A 21,409-nucleotide genomic window follows, 5' to 3' on the forward strand; every position below is an offset into this window, starting at 1 on the left:
TAAAGAGGAATATCTTAAGAAACAAATAATGTTGAAACTAGAAATATATCTTGTTTTTTTAACACAATTGCACAGAACATTCCTGTTAGTTCCATAAATATTGTTTTTCTGTAACTCTTAAATATTGCCTGTAACTCAAAAAAGTGTTAAATATATCTTAAATATCCTTCTAGATTCTCATTCTTAAACTTTTATGGTTAAATCCCATAGAAATGGGTATCTCAATGTGGCTCCATGTTCAAATTGTTGAATTTGACCCATTTTAAAAGAATTTGACCCATCTTTTAATGTCATTTTTACCCTCCCTCTACTAAATAGTGGATTACTCAGGAAAATATATACATCCATGACATGTTATATTTGGGATTTCATCCCTACTTGTTTGTCTTTCTTAAAAAAAAGGGGGAAAAAAGGGCTATTAACAAAATAAAATATGTAAGTTTGGAAGATTTGCTTGATTTGACACGGAATGAGATGTGATATTAGATTTAAAAGGTTTAAGCGAGTCAACCGCTCATGAAAGTTCCACAACTTATAAGACCAAGACTATTCAGCCATGTTTAGGTATAATCGGAACAATGAACAAGTTGGAGCATATACTTCGTATCAGATTGATAGGGTATGTAGTATGTGGAAGCAATAACTTAGACAAATTGTATGTATAATATCTGTAAGAGGATCTTGAAGTATTCCGAACATATTTTAAGTAGAGGCTTTTTGTCTGTTTTACAGCACTGTCTTGACCTATGAAACATAAAGTGCTAAGAACACATGCTGTTGTTTTAATATTCACCCCAGATGCTACGTACATCATTTCTGAAGACAAGGTTTCCAAATATCTTTATTTCCTGTAAACTGATAAAGAACAAAATAAACCAGAGATGAACTTCTTCAGTAACAGCAGCGCTCTGAATAAAAGAGCACAAACCCAAATTCAGATTCATCTTCATATTTGGCATACCTTTCAATTAGAATATAAAACACCATTTATCACACTCTGGTGGATTTATGCATGGAAAATTACTTTCTGACCTAGCAGAACATGAGGCAGGAAAAAAGGGCACACTTTTATGCAACTGGAGTTTGTTTGATGCACTTCTGGCAGTAATTACAGCTGCAGGGCAGCTCCAGAACAGCCTGAATGAAAAGATCCAGACACACAAGACAAGACAGAGTCTTATAAAAAGCATTCTGTGTTTCACACATACCAAGTCATTTTAAAAACTTCATGTGTTATCTTGCCTTATTCAAAAGCTGGAGTTGGTTGGAGAGCAACATTTCAAAAAATACAGTAGGAAACACGACTATCAGAATTATCATTTTCAGCATTAGCTGATCCCGCAGTTTAATTGCAATGGTGAGGTTTTCTTTCATGAAATTATGATCCAGAACACAATGAAAATGAACCAGGTTTATTTAATAGTGTAATAAAGAATCTTGGTTAATGGAGGCAAGGTTGAATTAGTGTGTTAATAAGACACTATGCAAAAAGATACCATTCAGATCTTTATTTAATAGACTTGAATGAAAAAGTAATAAATAAAAAATATTTAGGGCCAGATCCACTAAACATGGCAAATTAGCATAAGAGCGCAATCCCATAAAAGCGTTAGGATTAAAATTATTTTTGGCCGTTAAATAATGACGCATATAGCAGTAAATTGACTAGCGCAAACCTTAGTAATAGTAAATCGCGTTGCCGCCGTTGATATTCATTTATAGTCTCCTCTCCTCATAAATTTTTGTCTGAAAGGGAAACTCCAACAGGATCAGGGGTGCGTTTCCCGTACAACTATAGCTCCCTGCTTAACTACCATAGTACGATGCATCGATGGAGAAATCAACTAGCTAGTCACGACTGTTTCCCGAAACCGTATGTCGCAAAGTATCGTTCAACCACGTTGGTTTATGACGTCTCGCACTTGGTGGACTAATAACTTATTTTAATTAATCTGTTTGAGATCGAATTAACGCTAGATTTTGTCATATAAGATAGACATGGCATCTGAAGACCATTTCTAATTTTTCTCAGTTATTTTGCTTTATTACCAGACTCAATATTTGGCTCGTTCTTACATAATAGAGCACGTTCGCACATGCGTGCGAAAAGAGGTAAGTACTAAAAGACGTAAATTACATTTGTATGTATTCTTAATAAATAACACGGGTTGTACTGAATGTCAGCTTGCTTATTTTACTAAAGATAAGGATTTATTCAGTCTACATCTCATGTAAACTAGAAACTATGCTTCTAACCACAGCTCGAGAGCTGTCGTTCCAACCACACAAGTTTGCGATGCTGTTTGCGAACGTTCGTTGGAACAATGGTTTCGGGAAACACCAAATCGTTGAACTATGCTGATAACGACGGAACTTGCGACCATAGTTGGCTAACGATGCTTTCGGGAAACGCACCCCAGGTCAGCCGCAAAAATAACTGCGGATTTTAGTTTTTCACTGTATGTCTTCAGTAAATCCTGTCAGTAGTTTAACGCCAAAAGAGCTTTTCAAACTGTTAGTAAATCTGGCCCGTAGTGCTTTGGAAAAATCCACAATATTCCGTCTTTAGGAATCGGACAAGAAAACATCTTACAATTCTTCCACAGACATGAATGAATAAACGTGTATTCTGCTGGCTACATGATATTTACTTAAAAAGACAAGACAATGATAGCATTTTAGTTGACAAATGAGGTCAGTTTTTCCACACCACAGTGTTATTTACTAAAACACCACATGACAAACATAGTACATATTCCTATTTTAAAGTTCATTAAAAGAAGCAGCTTAGTTATAAATAATGCCAATGAAAGGTATAGATCATCCTGCAAAAGCCTGTACAAGACAGCATTGTGTTTTAGCAGGAATTGTATTGATACATTCTCAAATAAATTTATCAAGGCCATTTAATCAAGGCCATTTTGAGCTATTCCTAAAGTAAACTGTGTTGCATTATACCTTAAATACAAACCTTTAAATTGCAAAGGCAAGAATCAGCAAATCTGACAATTTGCTTCATTCAATAAAAGTATTAAAGACTGTGTCATAAAATGAGACATGTTGCACAGTGATATTATTTTGGTTTAGTCAATAATGAGGTACATTTAACATCATCCATCTATTCAAACAGTATATGACAAAACACATTTTCATGAGAATCCTCAGTTCGTTAGAGCCAAACAAAGGCAGAAAATAAATACATGACATACTTATTAATAAATAGTTTCCTCAGTTAGCTAATAAATATTGTGTACCAAAAATAAACTATTAAGGAACAAAATTAGAAAAATAGCCTAAAAAAAAAACTTGTGGCACTTACATGTATGGCAGTAATTATTGTTCTCACAAATAAAAGATGTTAAAATACATTATTTGGATGAGTATTCATGGCTAAGACACCACTGAAAACAGAAAAAAAAAAAAAAAAACACTAAACCTGTTTGTGACTGTGTTTGTTTCTTTTTTTTCTTCAAAATTACAGTGCAGACTCCAGATTTCACATCCAGAGTCAGGGTACGTGGGAAAAGTGGCAGGTCAGCTCAAGCTCTTCCATTGCTTTTCTCCTCATATCACTGAGGACAGGGATCATGACATCTTTCAGAGTCTTATAGATTCTCTGCCCATTCTCTGAATCTGAGGAAATCTGGATTAGACCAAGATTAGAATCACAGAATTAGGATAAACAATTAAAAAATTCAACTTCAATTTCACCAGTAGTCTGTTGTGAAACTATTTCGTGGCCATGACTTACCCAAGTAAATGCTTTGATTGTGCGTTCAAAAAAGGCATTCTCAACCTCCTCTGGTATTTTTAGCAAATGAGCAGCGCAATCAAGAATACACAGAAGGGTTTGTTTTTGTCCCTAAATAACAAAGACAAACAGATGTTTTAGCGTACACATAATCCATTTAGATGGTGAAAAAACAAGTCACATTTGTAATTAAATATATGTGTTCACACTTGTAGTTCAGTTCACTTGGTTTGCTTGGTCCAGAAAAAAATGAACATTTAGTCCTGGTCCACTTAGCATTCAAATTGGCATTTTTACAACAAACCTAAAGATACTGAACCTAAAGGCATAGGGATATGTTCACAACCGAATTGGTCGGCTTTTATTATGTATATTTGTTTCGTGACCGAACTTACAGAACATCCAAAACTATACTGTGTTCTGCTAAATGCGCTCATTGTTTGTGCGTAGCCTACATATGATGGTAGTTTGACAAACATACATCAGAGGTGCGTATTTGGAGGAGGGCTTTTAAATATTGTCTCGGACAAATTGGGGGGTTTGGAGTCAAAAAGGTTGAAATCACTGCTCTAAAGACACTTTTCCATGTTTTTGGTACCTTGTCGAGTGAATTCAGAGCATCTTGGGGATTGAATTGGTTTCCAGCCAAAGTCTCCACATCCTCTTTTGTGATGGTTGGCTCCTTCAGTTGCTCTAGCCAAGACCACATGAGTGTGGAGAGCACAACAGGATCTCTTTCGGTGCACAATCTCTCCCATGCACCTTCACGGGAGTTCAGCTCTGTCTGAGGGGCAACAGCAATTGCGGAAATGACTGAAAGTTACTGAGTTGCATTATAGAAGAACAGGATTATGGAATTGAAGGTCTGAGACTCAATTCATCTAAAAATCAATGGAATAAAACAAAGCTACCTGCCACACTGAGACTGTGCTGAGTTCCTCTCCATCAATGTCCATCGTGAGAGCTTTGGCCACAAACAGATGACGAGTCTCAGGTGAGAGTTCACTTTGAAGCATTAAAATAGGAACATCTGTGAATTGTTGTGTGGCATCAGAGGTTGTGTTTTCATTAGGGCTCAGGTGACTTTTACCGCCTTGACACATTGAGAACATTGTCCTGCTGTCACTAGTCTTCCCTAGAAAGCCGTAGGACATGCTACGCTTTGCCTCCTTCAGAGGTACACGTTTTATGGAGACAGGAGAGCAGGATGCATGGCCTTCAACTTTTTTGGATTGTACCAGGGAGCTACAGGAACCAGTTAAAGAGCCATGTTTGGGACTGTTGTTGATTTCAGATGTCAATGAGGACGACAGAAGTTCAGGGGTTTGTATAGCTAATCTGCTCTGCGACGAATAAAGTTCTGTAAAGTTTAACCCAGATTTGCTGCCAAGAGCATTCCGGGGACTTTGTCGTACCTGCACCCTTGGGTCCAGTTTGTGCAAGGCTGAGTCGCTATAGCTAAGACATTTTCTTAAGATGAGCTGAGACTTGTAGGTATTGTCTACCGTCGGCCATCTCCAGAGAACATCAAACTCCTGGTCGCTACAGAGCGGCCGGTCGTGAGGTGGATCACACCTTGGTCCTTTAAGAAGCAAGCTGGGTTGGTCAGGAGAGCGAGGTAAGGATATGGGAATCCCTTTCCCCCTCATCTCCTTCCCTAACTGCTGAAGGGCTTGCAGCGAGACCGTCTTCTCCACTTCTTCCGTGAGGTCTGGGATGTCCAACACCTCCTCTTCCACCGTTTGCCGGTTCTCTGCTATGTCCAGTAGGAGCCTGCAGACCAGGTGTATGATCTTTGGCATGTTCTTCATGTGTCGCGCTTCATAGCCGTGTAGTAGGTGCCGCTGACGAGTCAGGTACTGCGACAGTGTGACCATGTGAGCTTTGGGCTCGGCGCACGAGAATACACTCCGCAGAGGCACGAGGAACTGGGCGAACTCTCGCACACACAACAGTTGACCACGAGTCTGGATGGAATTTGGACGTTTAGCTCTAACAAACAAAATGGCTTGATCTGCACTCATCCGGGATGTGAATACTAAGAAGCATGCTATTAAGACACCTATGAGAAGACGAATGTGCATGAAGGGTAGTTAATAATCAGATAATCAGTGAAATGGATCAAAGCAAAACTACTGCAGTTATTTTCTTAAATTCTTAAGTTATCACTGCAAACTGTTCAATCAAAATACTGACCTGTTCTGCCAAGTCCAGCATGGCAGTGGACAGCCATTTTGCCCTCTTGCATGGCGAATGACATCACCTTCACCATGTCAAGAATAGTAGTCAAGGATGCCACGCCATAGTCTTTCCAGCCAAAGTTGTAAAAATAAACTGGAAAAAGTAAAATGCAAAAATCTCATAAGATGAAACAAAGTCATGTATTTCAAGATATTCAGTTCAGACCGAAACATTTTTTGTTATTTGCTTTTAGCACAGAATCATGGGAATTTCTTCAGTCACTTTTATGTCCCAGAGATTGTTTTTTAGTAAAAGTAACATTTCAAGATATCTTATTACCCTTGTCCAAAAAACTCAGACTTCCATATAAAAATTTGAATTAGTAAATGTTAAATCTCTGATAATCAAAGAGTGAAATAAACTGACATTTATTCACCATTTGTGTAAAAATGTTGCACAGTTGTGGTGTCATTTTCCCCACACTGAACAATTATAAAAACTAGAAAATGTTTTTTCTAAAGTTAGTGTATTTTTTTGCCCAAGAAGACAACCAAGTTATTAGATTATCACTTGTGAACATTTCCAATCAAGCTGCAATTTTGTCAAACTATGGAAAAAAAGTAACTAAAATATTACATTTCATATAGTAACCATAAAATGTTATTTATTTTATTTTTAAAATATTAAAAATGTAATTTCCACCAGTGTCTTTTCCATCTTAGAATGCTATTAAGTATAAAACATTATCTGTGATGAGCTGGAGATGGCATTATGGTGGAAATTTTCATTAAAGATCCTAAAAGTCCAGGAGGCCAAAAGACCACATAGTTGAAGAAACGCCTCAATATGTTATATACAAACATAAATTATCTAACACATGGAGGACCTCTTCCTTAATTTGAGAGACGTTTCATGCATGTTTGGACATGCTGTGCCTGGAAATAATAATGTGCTGGAAAATTGTGCCTTACATAGTTTCCCAGAGGGTGCCGTCTATAAGCACAGCAGCACTCTCAAGAGAGCTTATTAAGGGCTTCCAATCCCCCTAAGCCTCAATACCTGAATGGAAGCTGAGCAACTGCATGATCACTATGTTTAGAAAGCAAACATTGCTTAAAAAGGATCTTTAGCTTGTCAAACACATTGACAATTTAATGTGATAACAGTGAGGATTTATCCCAGCGTGATTCCCCTGACTACTGATGGAGGAATAGGTGTATGTTTGAGTACATGTGTGAGCTACTCACTCCCTGCCTCCATGAAAACCTCTGGGCGATATGTGAAGCCGCTCTCTGGCTCCAAAGTGCTGCCGCAGCTGGCGTGTTCCCCTGGACGCTGCAGGTTGATTACTGTCTTTAAGCCACACCTAAGGAACGAAGATTAAGCATCAGCAAAGTCATCCCTGGTGCATCTTGGGAATCACTTACTGGTAGCTTGCCGCCGAGTTCAACATACATATGAAACTGTTCGATGATGTTGAATTTTTCAATGATTTCAGTTGAAGGTCTTGCCATGGCCAACAGGTTATCAGTTATCCTGTGAACAGAGTATGAATTAGATATCAACAAAATATCTGACTGAATATCATTAATACAAATATTCGAAAATAAGAATGGAAAGCAAATGATAAGTGTCAACTATTTATTAAATACATTTATGTAAAATAAATGGATAGATGGAAAATAAAATAAAATATAAGTCCAAAGCACAAAAGTGCAAGAAGTACAACAAAACGGTTTAGGTACCAAAACGTTTTGCTGACAATTGCATAATTGGCCTCTGTATAAAAAATTGATGTGAGCTTTTTGGATTATATTTTAATGTGTGCGGATCTCGATTTTTCATTCTTCAATCTTTGAGCTATTTTTGGTTCTATGCACTTAAAGGCTTTTTTTCCATCCTATTACCTGGACAATTGTTTGGTGCTACTCTATTTCCTTTTCTCATTTATTTAGGCGTATCCGTATCAAAGGCTATGGAAGACAAGACAACCCAAGACAAAAGATAAGATGGACTGGTCATCTGTCCAAGATAGACAAGCAGTTAGGAGAATGGTTGGGGAAAAAAAGCTCAAACTTATCCCTAACATTTTCATTGCCTTCAACTAACAGTGTATCTAAGTTGTGAGTTGTGTAGGACTAGCACAATGAATGGATGTTGACTCTGCTAAATATTTGATATGTTTACTTGAAACAATACACATTTACTCCGTTTCTTCTGACAAAAGAGCAAGAAGACAGCTTACCAAGAGGAGTACAGTCCTTTAATGGCTTGCTCTTTGTCGCTCCAGCGAGAAGGGTTTTCGTATTTGCATGCTCGACCACCACACGCCATTGAGCACTGCATATGTCCTGGGATGACATGCCTCAAAGTCTCGCCCACCTTGGTGTACTTTGCAGTCGGTACTCTGACATTCACTGGAGAAATAGATGATGAAAAATTAGGATGCAGAATTAAGTAGCTTCAACTTGAACATGACACATTACACCTACAGCCTGTGATGTCAGTCTGTGCCTCGAACATGCTAAACGCCACAATAACCCTATGTGAAGATGAAGTCAGAGCTTCCACAGCTGAGCTGCGCCTCCTCCTCAGGACCTTCAGCAAGATCTCGGAAGCAGAGTGCCGACGTGTCTTTCGAAAACCCATGAAGATCTTGTCTACCAGGGAAGAGCAAGCCCGTCTCTTCATGTCTCTCGTCAAACACACTGATGATGACACTACATTCAGCACAGCCTGAGCAAACTAAGCGCTGACCCCAGAGCAGTGAATCATCGCTACACAACCACCTAGCTGCACAAAAGCGGCATAAGAGACCAATACAATTCAACCGGTTCATCAGTTGCACTTGAAGGGGATCTCCATGGTGACCAAGTCCAAAGTCAGTGGGAGGCTGTGCAGAATCATGTGTGTGTGTTGTCTCAGGTGGAAGAGAAACAGGATGATGTGTTTTATGTAAATGATAAAGACAGCTCTGGTTGCGTAACCCTGCATGCATTTCAACAAAATGAGGCTGAAATTACACCTTTTCAACTAATGCATTCCATCTGCTGCAGTAAATACAAAGACTTTATGTAACTCAGAACTCAGAATACTACATAAAAGAAGTAGTTTCATCATACTTCAGTCTCCTCAGCATTTGAAGAGGCTTATGAAATAATGGAAATGAGTTTGAAGTTCTTGTCAGCATGGCCATTAGAGTGCCCTTTCTCACCTAAACCATTTGAATTCAAAGAAGATTAAAAGGAGATGCATTATCTCTGTATTTAAAGGAGCCCATCGGGATGGAATGAGTCATTTAAATAGATGGGGAAAAGATAACAAAAGACTTTACGACGTCTGCTCCAGTCTATATATGTTAATGTAGCCATGTTGTTACCCGTTATTACCCTTCATGGCAAATTTTTTTTTATATTTATATAAAAAATAAATAAAAAAAACTGTTCAAATGTTTGGGGTTGGTATGTTTTTGTGCTCACAAAGACTAATTATTTGATCAAAAATACAATATAAACAGTAATATTGTGAAATATCATTAAAAATTGTAATATAAATTGTTACTGTAATATATTTTTAAATGTAATTTATTCCTGTTATGGCAAGGCTGAATTTTCAGCATCATTACTCCAGTCTTCAGAGTCACGTGATCCTTCAGAAATCATTCTAAATGCTGATTTGCTGCTCAAGAAACATTATCAATAAAGCATTATCATAAACATTATCTTATTAGTATCAATGTTGAAAACAGTTGTGCTTTTTTTTTTTTTTTCATAATTTTTTTTTTTTCAGGATTCTTTGATGAACAGAAAGTTCAAAAGAACAGCATTTCTTTTGTAACATAATATATGCCTTTACTGTCACTTTTTAATCATTTAATATGACCTTGCTAAATAAAAGTATTAATAAAAAAACTTTTTGAACGGTATATCCAAACCAATGAATCCACAAAATTTACAATTTGAATGGTGTATTATAATATAATACAATATAATCAAGCTCTAGTGCTCTTATTTTTGAGGTCTTAACATAAAATTAAATACATTTATTGTATACATGCTGTATACAACTAAAATGTTATTGTACGTAATTACAATGCAAATATTTTCCCTTATGATCAGTTTTTGTTTTCAAGTAAATCAGTAATGATAAATTGTTGAATATGATCTCAAAATTATATGATAACATACATCAAACTTTTATTTCGTAACAAATAGGGCTCCAGTCATTTCACAATCTAAAACACACTTTTTTTTGGAATATACGAAAGGCTATTAAACATTTCTGTCTGTTCAGTTCTTGCATCAGAATCACATTTTATTTGTTTTCAATTAAAACACTTCCCATCCACAGGTAGAGAAATAGCAGTATAATACCTGGCTCCATGTCAGCGTTGGACTGTCCGCTGTTAGCTGAGCTGCCGGTGGTGTAGGGCAGGTCACTCAACAAACTGACTCCTGCTGCCATGGCAGACACTGAAAGGTGGATGCAAACATGCTTTTAAAGCCTCAGACACAAAACAATGGCAGAGTAAACAGTCAAGACACAACATAAATGAGGAAGTTGTAAGGCTGGTTGCCTGGGAGTTTTCCCTCCCTGGAGGAAATTGAACAAAGTGTGGTGCTGGATATAGTGTCACCGCAAGTGGAATATATAATGAGCGAGGAGGTTACAACCTCTTCTATATAGGAGCAGTGTTAAATAAATAACTTTATGCATTTAAGGGAGACCTTGAGGAACCACAAACAAATAAACCCTTAAGATGTTGCTGTTTTTCCATTCAGACTAATCAAATCATCGAGATTTTCACAGGAATCAACCTTATAAAATATTGGGAGGACTACAGATTTCCAATCTCTTGTTCTTGTGTATATACTGTGAGGGATTTTTCACCTATACTAGCATGTACATAGATGGTATGGAAACTTCAACGTGTCAGTTTAACCCTACAGTGACCACTGCATATCATGTGTCAGTGGCTGACTACTCACATTACCATTGTGACTGTAGCCGTAACTTTAATCACAGGTAAGAGTGGCAATGGCTATAACCATCTTGCTGAAAAACAGAGTTATTACTTAGGGATTTTCATATTACTGAGTGTTAATATTTTGCATGCTAAATAGTTTTGGTTTGACAAAGGCAAGACACTGTTATTATAGAAAATTGGGTTACACTTCATTCCTGATCACAGACACTTCTAAATGTAACTCCTCTAAGTGCTTTCTAACTACATTCAGTTAACTTCGCACAAACCTACTGACTGTTCAATTTACTCCTATACCTTTTCTAACTAAAGTAACAATGAATATTTTCCTGTAGCTGATAATTAATAATAAAAAAAAAAAACTACAAGAAAACTCGCAATGCTGCATCCAATAAAAAACATCGTACAAACCAACAGCCTACAACACTTTGACTTCTATCTATCTATCTATCTATCTATCTATCTATCTATCTATCTATCTATCTATCTATCTATCTATCTATCTATCTATCTATCTATCTATCTATCCATCTAAAATAGATTAATCACATCTAACATAAAAGTTTTTGTTTACATAATGTGTTTCATCATATACACATATTATGTCTCTGTGTATATACTGAATATACACATACATATATATATATATATATATATATATACACACACACACACAGACATATAACATTAATAAATATAATAATATATACACATTATGTAAACAAAAACTTTTATGTTAGATGCGATTAATCGATTTGACAGCACTAATATATTTATTCATCTTTAACAATGATTGTAAGTGGAGAAGAATAGTGCTGCCTTAAGTAATGCCTAATTTCCGCACATTCAGGATGATGTTAGCAGTCATTTGATACACCATGATTAATTCACAGTGTAAATTGAGAAGACAGGACAGTGGAGTGGCATTATGAGACTCATTTGCATTGTAACATATGCTTCTCCTTACGCACCGATCCGACAGAGACAAAGTGAAACCCCACTTGAGCCGTCCAAAAACTCAACCCGACACTAGTCAATCAGTGTGTGCTATTCATCTGATTAGAAATGGAGTTTTCCTTATCCTGATCAACACATTGATAGAAAAGACAGACCTTTCTCAGGCTTTGGTCAGTCTTGAGTCTTATATTTTAATATACATTTGGAGATCATTTTTCTTCCTAACTTCATTCCCATTTTAGTCCTGCAATTCAAGTGTTTATAATCATTATAACGCATTTTAATAAATGAATATGCTTGCAAACAATTTTCCAGCTGTCACCCTTACAAAAGCTGTCGGAGTCTGAGCTTGGGTGAATCCTTCAACGCTGCCCACTGAATTTAATCAAAGCGCGCCGATCACTTTCATCTAAACTTTGAACTGGTTTTTCAAAGCGTTTTCAAACAGAGTTATGAAAAGGAGTGTATACATACTTTATATCAGATTAGTATTATTGCACAATGAGTATGCACAATGGGTGTATTTAAATGCATTAAAGTGTTAGCTCACCTAAAAATGAAAATTCTGTCATTAATTACTCACCCTCATGTCATTCCAAACCCGTAAGACTTTCCCGTTCATCTTCAGAACGCAAATGATGATATTTTTTTATGAAATCTGAGTGTTGTCTGTCCCTCCATTGACAGCTACGCAACTACCACTTTGACGCTTCAAAAAGTTCATAAAGAGATCGTAAAACGAATCCATATGAATTGAGTGGTTTAGTCCAAATTTTCTGGAGAGACACGATCACTTTATATGATGAACAGATTGAATTTAGGCTTTAATTCATCAGTTATGTTAAACAGAAGCTCAAGCATGTTTGCTTGACGTGCAAGAACCAATGAGGTTCATTCTCATGTAACGCAGCACGTTTGAGCTCCCGCAAGAACCAATGAGGTTCATTCTAATGTAACGCAGCACGTTTGAGCTCCCGCAAGAACCAATGAGGTTCATTCTCATGTAACGCAGCACGTTTGAGCTCCCGCAAGAACCAATGAGGTTCATTCTCATGTAACGCAGCACGTTTGAGCTCCCGCAAGAACCAATGAGGTTCATTTTCCTGTAACGCAGCACGTTTGAGCTCCCGCAAGAACCAATGAGGTTTGTTCTCGAGCGTCAAGCAGGTTCAGTTGAGCATCTGTTTATGTTCACTGATCAATGTTTAAATGTGAATAAAAGCCTAATTAAATCTGTTCATCATTTTAAGCGATTGAGTATCTTTGGAATATTTTGACTAAATCGCTCAATTCATATGGATTAGTTTTACGATCTCTTTATGAACTTTTTGAAGCGTCAAAGTGGTAGTTGCGTAGCTGTCAATGAAGGGACAGAAATCTCTCAGATTTCATCAAAAAGATCTTCATTTGTGTTCCGAAGATGAACGAAAGTCTTAACAGGTTTGGAACGACATGAGGATGAGTAAATGATGACAGAATTTTCATTTTTGGGTGAACTATCCCTTTAACCAGACTACTGATTTGTTTCTGTTAACTTACTAGTTACTATTTTGATGACTGCATTGATAAAATGAGAATTGTTTATGTAATAAACCATAAAACAATCATTTTGAATTAAAGACTGTAGTTTATTCAGCATGTCTCTTTATTGTGACAGTAAATTGTATCAGCTTTAGTCACCACAACACGCTCAGTCTCAGCATACTGTATTAAAAAAATAAATAAAATGTGTTTAGTTAGGCTTAAATGGCCTTTCAGATATGACCACAGAGCTCGAGTTCAAGTGTTGCCTCAGCCATAGCACTCACTGAACCGTTTAAAGAAATCTTGGTGTTGTTGCTGGCTCATTGTCTGACCCTTCACATACCCTCTTTTTAGAAACCACCAAGTACATGTCACTAAAATTTCTTCAGCTACTGCAACTATATGCAGATATCTATCATGGGAAACATTTGTTAAGGAGTCAAGTTTATTTACATCAACGTAAGACATCCAACTGTACCATGAATTCCAGCCCAAGTTCAAGAGGGAAAACTTGTTTTTATGTAATCTTTGTACTGCTTCCCTGATTACTGCAAAGTGATCAGTTGACTAAACCTTTAAAAAAGTGAGGAAACAACTTGCCTTAAAAATTTTCCGTAAATAAACTTCATGCGTAATTGAAAAAAATAAGTTGTGAACTTGACAATTCCCCATAAGTATTTTTATTTTATTTTATTACGCATAAAGTTTATTTACTTAATAATTTTAAGGCAATGGGTTTCCTCACTTTTTTTGAGCATTCAGCAAAAGTAAATTTTTAATGCAACATCCAAATAATAGCCTATAATAAATAATTATGTTATTATGTTTTGCAAAGTGTATGAGAATGCAATGTTGCGTTACACTTTATTTGGTAACACTTTATTTTACAGTGTCCTTGTTAAACATGTTACCTAACTATAGGAATTACTATAAATTATGCATAATTACATGCAACCAAACCCTAATCCTAAACCTAACCCTATAATAAAGTACATGTAGTTAATTATTATTACTCAGTACTTAAATATATAATTACACTGTAACATAAACACCTTAAAATAAAGTGTAACCCTTTATTATAAGGTGACATAGATACATTGTACTTACTCAAATAACCAATATTAATTAATTACAGCTACTTATAGAGTTACTGTTAGGATTAATGTTATGGTTTGGTTTAGGGTTAGTTACTTGTAATTATGCATAATTTACTGTTATTACTACAGTAAGTACATATAAAGACTTAAGATGCAAAAGCCTCTAAGTGCCACCTGAAATTTTCTTCTAAAATGAGCATTTTTATCAAGCTTGTATGTTTATGTTCAGTTATTTCACTTTAATGGCAATGAAAATGACCTATTAATTGTCATTAAAGTGAAATTACTGATACGAGCTTGATAAAAATGCTCATTTTAGAAGAAAATTTCAGGTGGCACTTAGGGGCTTTTGCATCTGAAGTCTTCATATGTAGTAATGTGAAACTACATCACCTAAAAATTAAGTGTTATCCAATGTTGCTTTGGTAAATAAATTAATTAATTAAATAAATAAATAAATAAAATACATACATACATACACACTTAAAAATGCAACCAATAAATTGTGTTTTTTCTCTTTCTTTTTTTTTCTCTCTCACCAATGAGCTTGGACAGACACTACAATAACAAGCTAAACACATGGGAGCACATATAAGATCAAATATATCTCTCTTCTGCACATTGGACAATAAAGTCATCCTCTACAGAAAAATAAATACATCACCGTTATTAAAAAGGATACTTAAACTATAACAGCATGCTTTGAAAAGACTGAACATATGATCATAACACAAATTTCCAGATTCTCATCAGTGTAAACTAGCGTTGCTGATGAGAATTACTTATATACACTGTATCAAAGGAAACCGAGACAAAATGATAGAGTTTAGAGAGTTGATCACTATATTAACTAATTGACTATGTTAATCTCTTGCGGTGCATCTCTCAGCTAGCTAACCATTAATGCTATTGCGCTAAAAGCAAAGGCTAACATTAGGGTTCGTGTGTCCTATTGTTACATACCTCGTCCTCGTCCGTGGAAACGGATTTTGTCAGTTACAGTCCATTGCTTCCACTTGGGTCATTGTGAAATGCAAACGCATGAATCAACAGCAGACCGTGTCGCGTGCATTTGTATCAGTTTCGCTGCTCAACTGGATGTTACATTGTAACAAGTTGAAGGAAACAGATAAGGCTTGTCATTGGTCGATCCGTGGTCATGTGATCAAATGAGGGCTATAAAGCAGGGATGAAGGGCGGTGAGCGCATGTGAGGAAATGGGACAAAACACTCGAAGAACAGCACATTTGGACCCTGGCAGATTTTCATGTTAAGTGTTGTTGACTCATCTTAAGAGTGTAGGCTACTTGATCTACTTGAACTAATGAACTGAAGCACTTATTAAAAGGTATCATTGTCATTTATGAAATCAAAAACAAATTTAATAGGAAATTCACGCATACAAACACTATAAAATTAACATTTCATTTGAATAAAGACGTCTATAATAACGTCCAAATGTGAAAATGCTACTATTTAGCATTTTTATAATTGAATATCTTTACTATAAATTAAAAGAATAACAATTTAAGTACAACGTTGCTCAATATTTGCTTGAATGTCACCAGCACTTGAGCTACCTTCACTCCACATTTGAGCAAAACCTAATGACCATGTTATGCCACTTGATGTGAGAATTTTCCAAAGGCCATTGTGTACTTCAACGGAAGCAAGAACATCTGACCTTTTGTAAAAGAAGCTAATTTGGCCAGTGCCACACATTTGTTTACAGAATGATGGCCTGTTTAAAACGTTTCAAAATTCTACAATGTTAGACAATGCTAGACATTTGAACTCCATGTATGCATATAATATAATACAAGGCATGCCTGATCAATTTAGATGGATGTTTATGATGCTCTAGTGTGGCTATGGGCGTCTCGTAAGAAGCTTGGTGGCGCACGTGGTCAAGCACATAATAGATTAACACAATAAGCTTTTTGCCGAAGTGGTCCCACCTCCCACAATACATGGCTGGCTTATATACTTATGCAGTTTAAAGCTGAACTGTGATTGCAATGCACGCAGAAGAGTGAGAGCCTGACCTAAACTGGCTTTAATTAAAAATAGATCATTATATCAGCGCGTTTGTACACTGATGCTTTGCAATCTGCCATTCACATGATGTCGCCTAGTGGTTGAAATACAGAAGTGCTCCGACAAGAGGCGATGGCATCGTTCGTGCTTTAGACTTACTATGTACAATATTATCTTAAGGGAATAATGAGAAGGGGTTGAACGTTTGTGATGTCTGTCTTTCTTTCTTTCTTTCTTTCTTTAAGAAATAATAATAGGTTAATTACACACAACAAAATGGAACTAAACATTTTATAAATCTTAAAAAATCACTACCTTATATTTGATTTGATTATGATTAATGTTTTTCATGGTTGCCTTTGAATATGTGTTCATTGTTCAAAATGTTGTAATAAAATTGTTTGGATAAAAAAAGTAACAACACTAACACTATAGAAACTAATACTAGAAATTTGTGTCATATGGCACACGATTTCTGACAGTAATATAATTTCGCATGGACGAAGAAAAAAGAAAAATAGAGTAGCCTATATGATGAAGAAGATAGAAAAAGAGGACATGCAGCTTTGGCATTACGATACATGTTCAAATCGACGCGCCATTAGATTTTATTAAATGTGTAAAAACTAAGAAACAACGTTTCTGTCAAAAGACTGTAAATATGAGACACAATTCAGTGGTTATTCTGTGGTTTATGAGTGACAGCGTTTCACCACTGACCAGTGTCTTATTTTATAATTTAATGTTGAATTATTTATAGCCTATTTCAACATAAAGCAGAATGCTATGAATACAGAAAAAAAGAAAAGAAAAATGATCGTGCATCGTCTGATGCATAATAATAAGACCTTTTATAAGATGTATGATATACCTTGTATTCTACAAACAGTATTTTTATTATACTGGGATCACCATGTTAAACGGATTTAGAGTGTTTTCAGGAGAAAATTAGCAACTTGTCCTCTTAACATGAAGTTGAAAAATTATTTTAAATTAATTTCCTGTCTATGAATGATTCAACAGTATAACAGGAATGGCATTGTTTTATTCATCATAAAGTTATAACACAAGGGCAAAAGCCTTTTCTGTTTCTCTATTACAACATCACAAAAAAAAAAGTATGTGTGCCAATTATACTACCGGTATGCGATTTAAAAGACCAGTTAGTGTTAAACCTTTATTTGAACTACAGATTTTGGGGCCCAAATCCCATGGCCTTTTTTTTTGTGGACATGTTTTTTTAAAGACCCGGTTTCTTACGGTTAAATTTAAAATAAAATCTAATCGGTAGGCTATGTCTATTAATAACCAACCGAAAAAAAAGAAATTTGGTGAAGTTGTGTCATTTTATGATGATCTAAAATCCATATTTTGAGAGGACCAGACCTATTCTGTTTTATTTTTGCAAGACTTTCGTTTATTTTTTTACAAGGTTAAATTTAATATCTTATAACCTATTTGTTTAGTAAGCTGATAGATTAGAGACAATAATTAATAAACCAACGTTGGTGAAAGATGACTAATCTGATTTAATGGTCAAGAAGAAATAAAAAATGTTCGAGACTATAATAAAAAGCAGAAATGTAGAGTAAAACATGTGTCTGAAAAACTACAAGAGCTACAAAAAAAGACTTAAAAACAGAATGCTTTTTATGTAAGCTATTTTTGGATAAAGTAATAGATCCTGCCAAAAGCCAAACTTACTGAAATAATCGAAGACATTTCAAGAGTCTCACGACAAGTTGAATGTTTTGACTATGTGTTTTCCCTTTATTGACGGAGGGTGCCCGAGCACGCTGAGGAGGAGGAGGTGTGGCGTTGAGCTAGACCTCCTTAAACTCAGATGTCGAAGTTCCTGATTCAGAGCTCGGCTGGTGCGTTAGGAACAGAAACAGGCTGCCCTCACTGGGCGGATCAGACTTCTCACTCCAGCTGCGTGGACGGGACCACACATTTCGGAACTCCCCGAAAGAAAAGAAATCAATTTCACTCGTGCTTTGAGCGTTCAAAGATCGAGAATCAGTCAAAGTCTTCTTCACGTATTTCAAAAGCTCTCCACAAACGCGAGGATGATTTTTTTTAGATGATCGTCGCATCTAAAAATCTGAATGGACGTTTATGCATCGGGGCTTCACAGGGACATCTGAATCCTCAATGTGACCTCAAGGTTTCTACTGCCTACCAGGAGGTTCGGGAACATCTGCTACATTTAAACTATAATAATGCAACATCCTTTGGAGATTGGGGCGCACTTCTACCCCCATGATGTCCATCCAGACCAAAGGTCTCACAGGTACAGGAGTTTCATGATTGAAGAGATTCTTACAGACCATCCGGATCACAAAGTATCAAGTCCCACTGGAGACCTTCTCAAATTTGGAGTACATGCCCTTTTGTCCGCCAGACCATACCACAACCACTTAGGTAAGTCCCGTGACCTTTCAGTCAGACCAATATTTGGAGATCCGGCATGGGCAATCCTTTAATCTTAACCTTCTTTTAATACAGGGACATTCAAATCGCAGAACCTCTCTATTTGCCTACTCAAAGATAAAAGACTCCACGTTGTCTTTGCATACCAATACAAAGCAAATCGGATATCTCAGACAGAAATATATGCAATGCAGTGGACCGAGCAAGCTTGTGAAAATTGCAAATGCACGTTCATTTCAGGCCCACTGCATGCAATTCATGCTTTCTTTTCTGTTGAGAATCTGGGAAAGAAAACTCTAACTAGCCGCTGCAAATAGCCTAAATAAATAATACAACAAAATATTCCATATTTTAAATATTTTAGTTCATTTTTAATCACAATTTAAAAATGTGAAGTAAAAAAAAAAAACATTGGTACCAAAGTTACAACCTGCATTGATAAATTCACTGCTTTTCAACAACTTTGAATTGAATTACAGATTAAGGAAATTCTGTTGAAAGCTGCGGAAATCGAGTAGAAGTGACTAAAGTTACTATGAAGTTAAATGGTTGGAAATAACGATGTTTTTGTAATGAAAACAGTTTTGCAGTGAGGCTGCTAATTTCGAGGTTGACGCTGAAATATTCATGTACGAAAAATAAGACTGTCGATTTTTAAAATAGATTTAAGCGCAAATTAACCTATGACTCATTTAAATAAACCTTTGTCTGTTTTGAAGTTCACAAATCCTTATGAATTAAAAAGTATGCAGTTCAATTGTAGCTAATAGCTATAGATCGATCAGCGAAATTGTATTTGTATAAAATGTTATTTATATTAGGCTATTATTTTATAAGACCTATAGGCTATAAATCAGCACATTCACGTTGACGAACCTTTATGGATCCATTCAAACTTTTTTTTATTTTTTTATTAGTTTTAATTCAGACTAAATTATCATGGCTAACACATACACTCAACTGTTTGATTTCCAGTCCTGAAAGCAGACCAGACCAGTATCCTGAAGTTCCCAGTGTCTCCTCTGTCCTGCTCACTCGGGTCACCGCTGGGCTCCGCGCTTCTGTCCGGAGCTGCGGGTCTGCAGATGGGCTCTTCATCCCACCATCTCCCGCTGGACCTCCATCTTCGGGGTAAACTCGATCCTGGAGCTGATGCAGTGAGCAAAACGAAGAAAGGAAGGAGGAGTAGGACTGTGTTTACCGAACTACAGCTGATGGGCTTGGAAAAACGATTTGAGAAACAGAAGTATCTCTCGACTCCTGACAGGTAAACACGCTTTTAATGTAAAGTATAAGACAATGTCAGTGACTTTTTTCCCAACTGTATTATTTTGTTTTGTATACAGTTTACATGTAAAGAACAGTTGAGGAATAGCTTAGTCGACAACTTTCTCTTTTACAGGATAGACCTGGCAGAGTCTTTAGGCCTGAGTCAGCTTCAAGTCAAAACATGGTATCAAAACAGAAGGATGAAGTGGAAAAAAATCGTAAGTTCTAATAATAGGTCCACAAATCATGATTCAACTGTCATACCTGTGCAAATTTAAGCTGATGTGTACCGGGTGTTGCTTTCAAGGTGTTGCAAGGAGGAGGACTAGAATCTCCGACCAAACCCAAGGGCCGTCCAAAAAAGAACTCCATCCCCAGCAGTGAGCAGCTGTCGGAGCAGGAGAGGACGCGAGAAGCCGATCGCTTATCCGACGGCGGGGCTTCTTCACTTTCTGATGCAAACCAAGAGGAATAAGCGGGAACATCCGAAAACGTTTGTCTCCAGGACGCAGTCGGGCCCATAATCGGCCTCATCGGATCATTGCGCGCCGATGCCTTTATGATGGCACTTACACAGACCTAACCACTTGGCCTGATTTTATACTACCTATGTTTTGTCTGTTTGTTTGATTACGCCAACTTTTGCGGCCCTCGAAAAGTCATACTGAACTTTTTCCATGGACCAGAACGGTGGTTGGTAGTGAATGGCCTTTCTCTCAGCATTGAAGGCTGTGGTGTCATGGACTTTTTTTATCAGCATATTGTGCTTTTTTATGATTTTCATTGGTATTTCAGAAATATTAAGAAAAAAAATAAATAATTAAAATGTACATTTTCCGAAGACAGTTTGACGTTGTGGCATTGTGACGTTCTTTCTTAAGCATGGCACCACGAAAGACACAAATGACGGCATGAAACTCAATAATATTAATATTAATAATAATAATAAATGTAAAATTCCTCGTTGCTGTTTTTCGTTTAATGTTGTGTCCAATTCTTCCTCTGTCTCTGAGGCACATCGATTGCGGGCTGTGTAATTTTATGCGGAATTGTTTATGGCCTAACTGAGCGCCATCACACCGCGCATTAAACTTCTTTTGGCGTGTTTACGCAGTAAAAGTAAATATGTGGTAACACAATATTTTCGAAGTGAGGTTATTTATTTTCACAGAAAGA

The 21,409-nt window shown here is 36.5% G+C and overlaps 2 protein-coding genes across 2 annotated transcripts; one reads left to right on the forward strand and one right to left on the reverse strand.

Annotated features, from left to right (window-relative positions):
• Positions 1–1,397: 1,397 nt before the first annotated feature.
• ptpdc1a (protein tyrosine phosphatase domain containing 1a) lies at positions 1,398–15,661 on the reverse strand. Its single transcript, XM_084394614.1, has 10 exons — positions 15,458–15,661; positions 10,306–10,404; positions 8,178–8,349; positions 7,388–7,468; positions 7,180–7,298; positions 5,948–6,085; positions 4,663–5,813; positions 4,350–4,535; positions 3,752–3,862; positions 1,398–3,643 (listed from the first exon to the last, which is right to left on the reverse strand). Exons 2-10 carry the CDS (start codon positions 10,394–10,396, stop codon positions 3,509–3,511), a joined length of 2,184 nt encoding a protein of 727 aa, XP_084250740.1. The 5' UTR covers positions 10,397–10,404; positions 15,458–15,661; the 3' UTR covers positions 1,398–3,508.
• A 2,732-nt stretch (positions 15,662–18,393) lies between these two features.
• On the forward strand, positions 18,394–21,133 carry barx1 (BARX homeobox 1). Its single transcript, XM_084394654.1, has 4 exons — positions 18,394–18,955; positions 19,940–20,231; positions 20,367–20,451; positions 20,541–21,133. Exons 1-4 carry the CDS (start codon positions 18,754–18,756, stop codon positions 20,706–20,708), a joined length of 747 nt encoding a protein of 248 aa, XP_084250780.1. The 5' UTR covers positions 18,394–18,753; the 3' UTR covers positions 20,709–21,133.
• Positions 21,134–21,409: the final 276 nt, after the last annotated feature.

Source organism: Rutilus rutilus, assembly GCF_951802725.1.
Source record: "Rutilus rutilus genome assembly, chromosome: 22".
Classification (NCBI taxonomy): domain Eukaryota; kingdom Metazoa; phylum Chordata; class Actinopteri; order Cypriniformes; family Leuciscidae; genus Rutilus; species Rutilus rutilus.

Coding starts and splice junctions, on each gene's coding strand:
- ptpdc1a (XM_084394614.1), bottom strand. CDS start 10,396: ATGGCAGCAGGAGTCAGTTTGTTGAGTGACCTGCCCTACACCACCGGC. Junction 7,299..7,387: donor ATCATCGAACAGTTTCATAT/GTATGTTGAACT, acceptor TTCGTTCCTTAG/GTGTGGCTTAAAGACAGTAA. Junction 4,536..4,662: donor GCACAGTCTCAGTGTGGCAG/GTAGCTTTGTTT, acceptor GTTGCCCCTCAG/ACAGAGCTGAACTCCCGTGA.
- barx1 (XM_084394654.1), top strand. CDS start 18,754: ATGCAACATCCTTTGGAGATTGGGGCGCACTTCTACCCCCATGATGTC. Junction 18,956..19,939: donor ACCATACCACAACCACTTAG/GTAAGTCCCGTG, acceptor TTTGATTTCCAG/TCCTGAAAGCAGACCAGACC. Junction 20,232..20,366: donor TATCTCTCGACTCCTGACAG/GTAAACACGCTT, acceptor TCTCTTTTACAG/GATAGACCTGGCAGAGTCTT.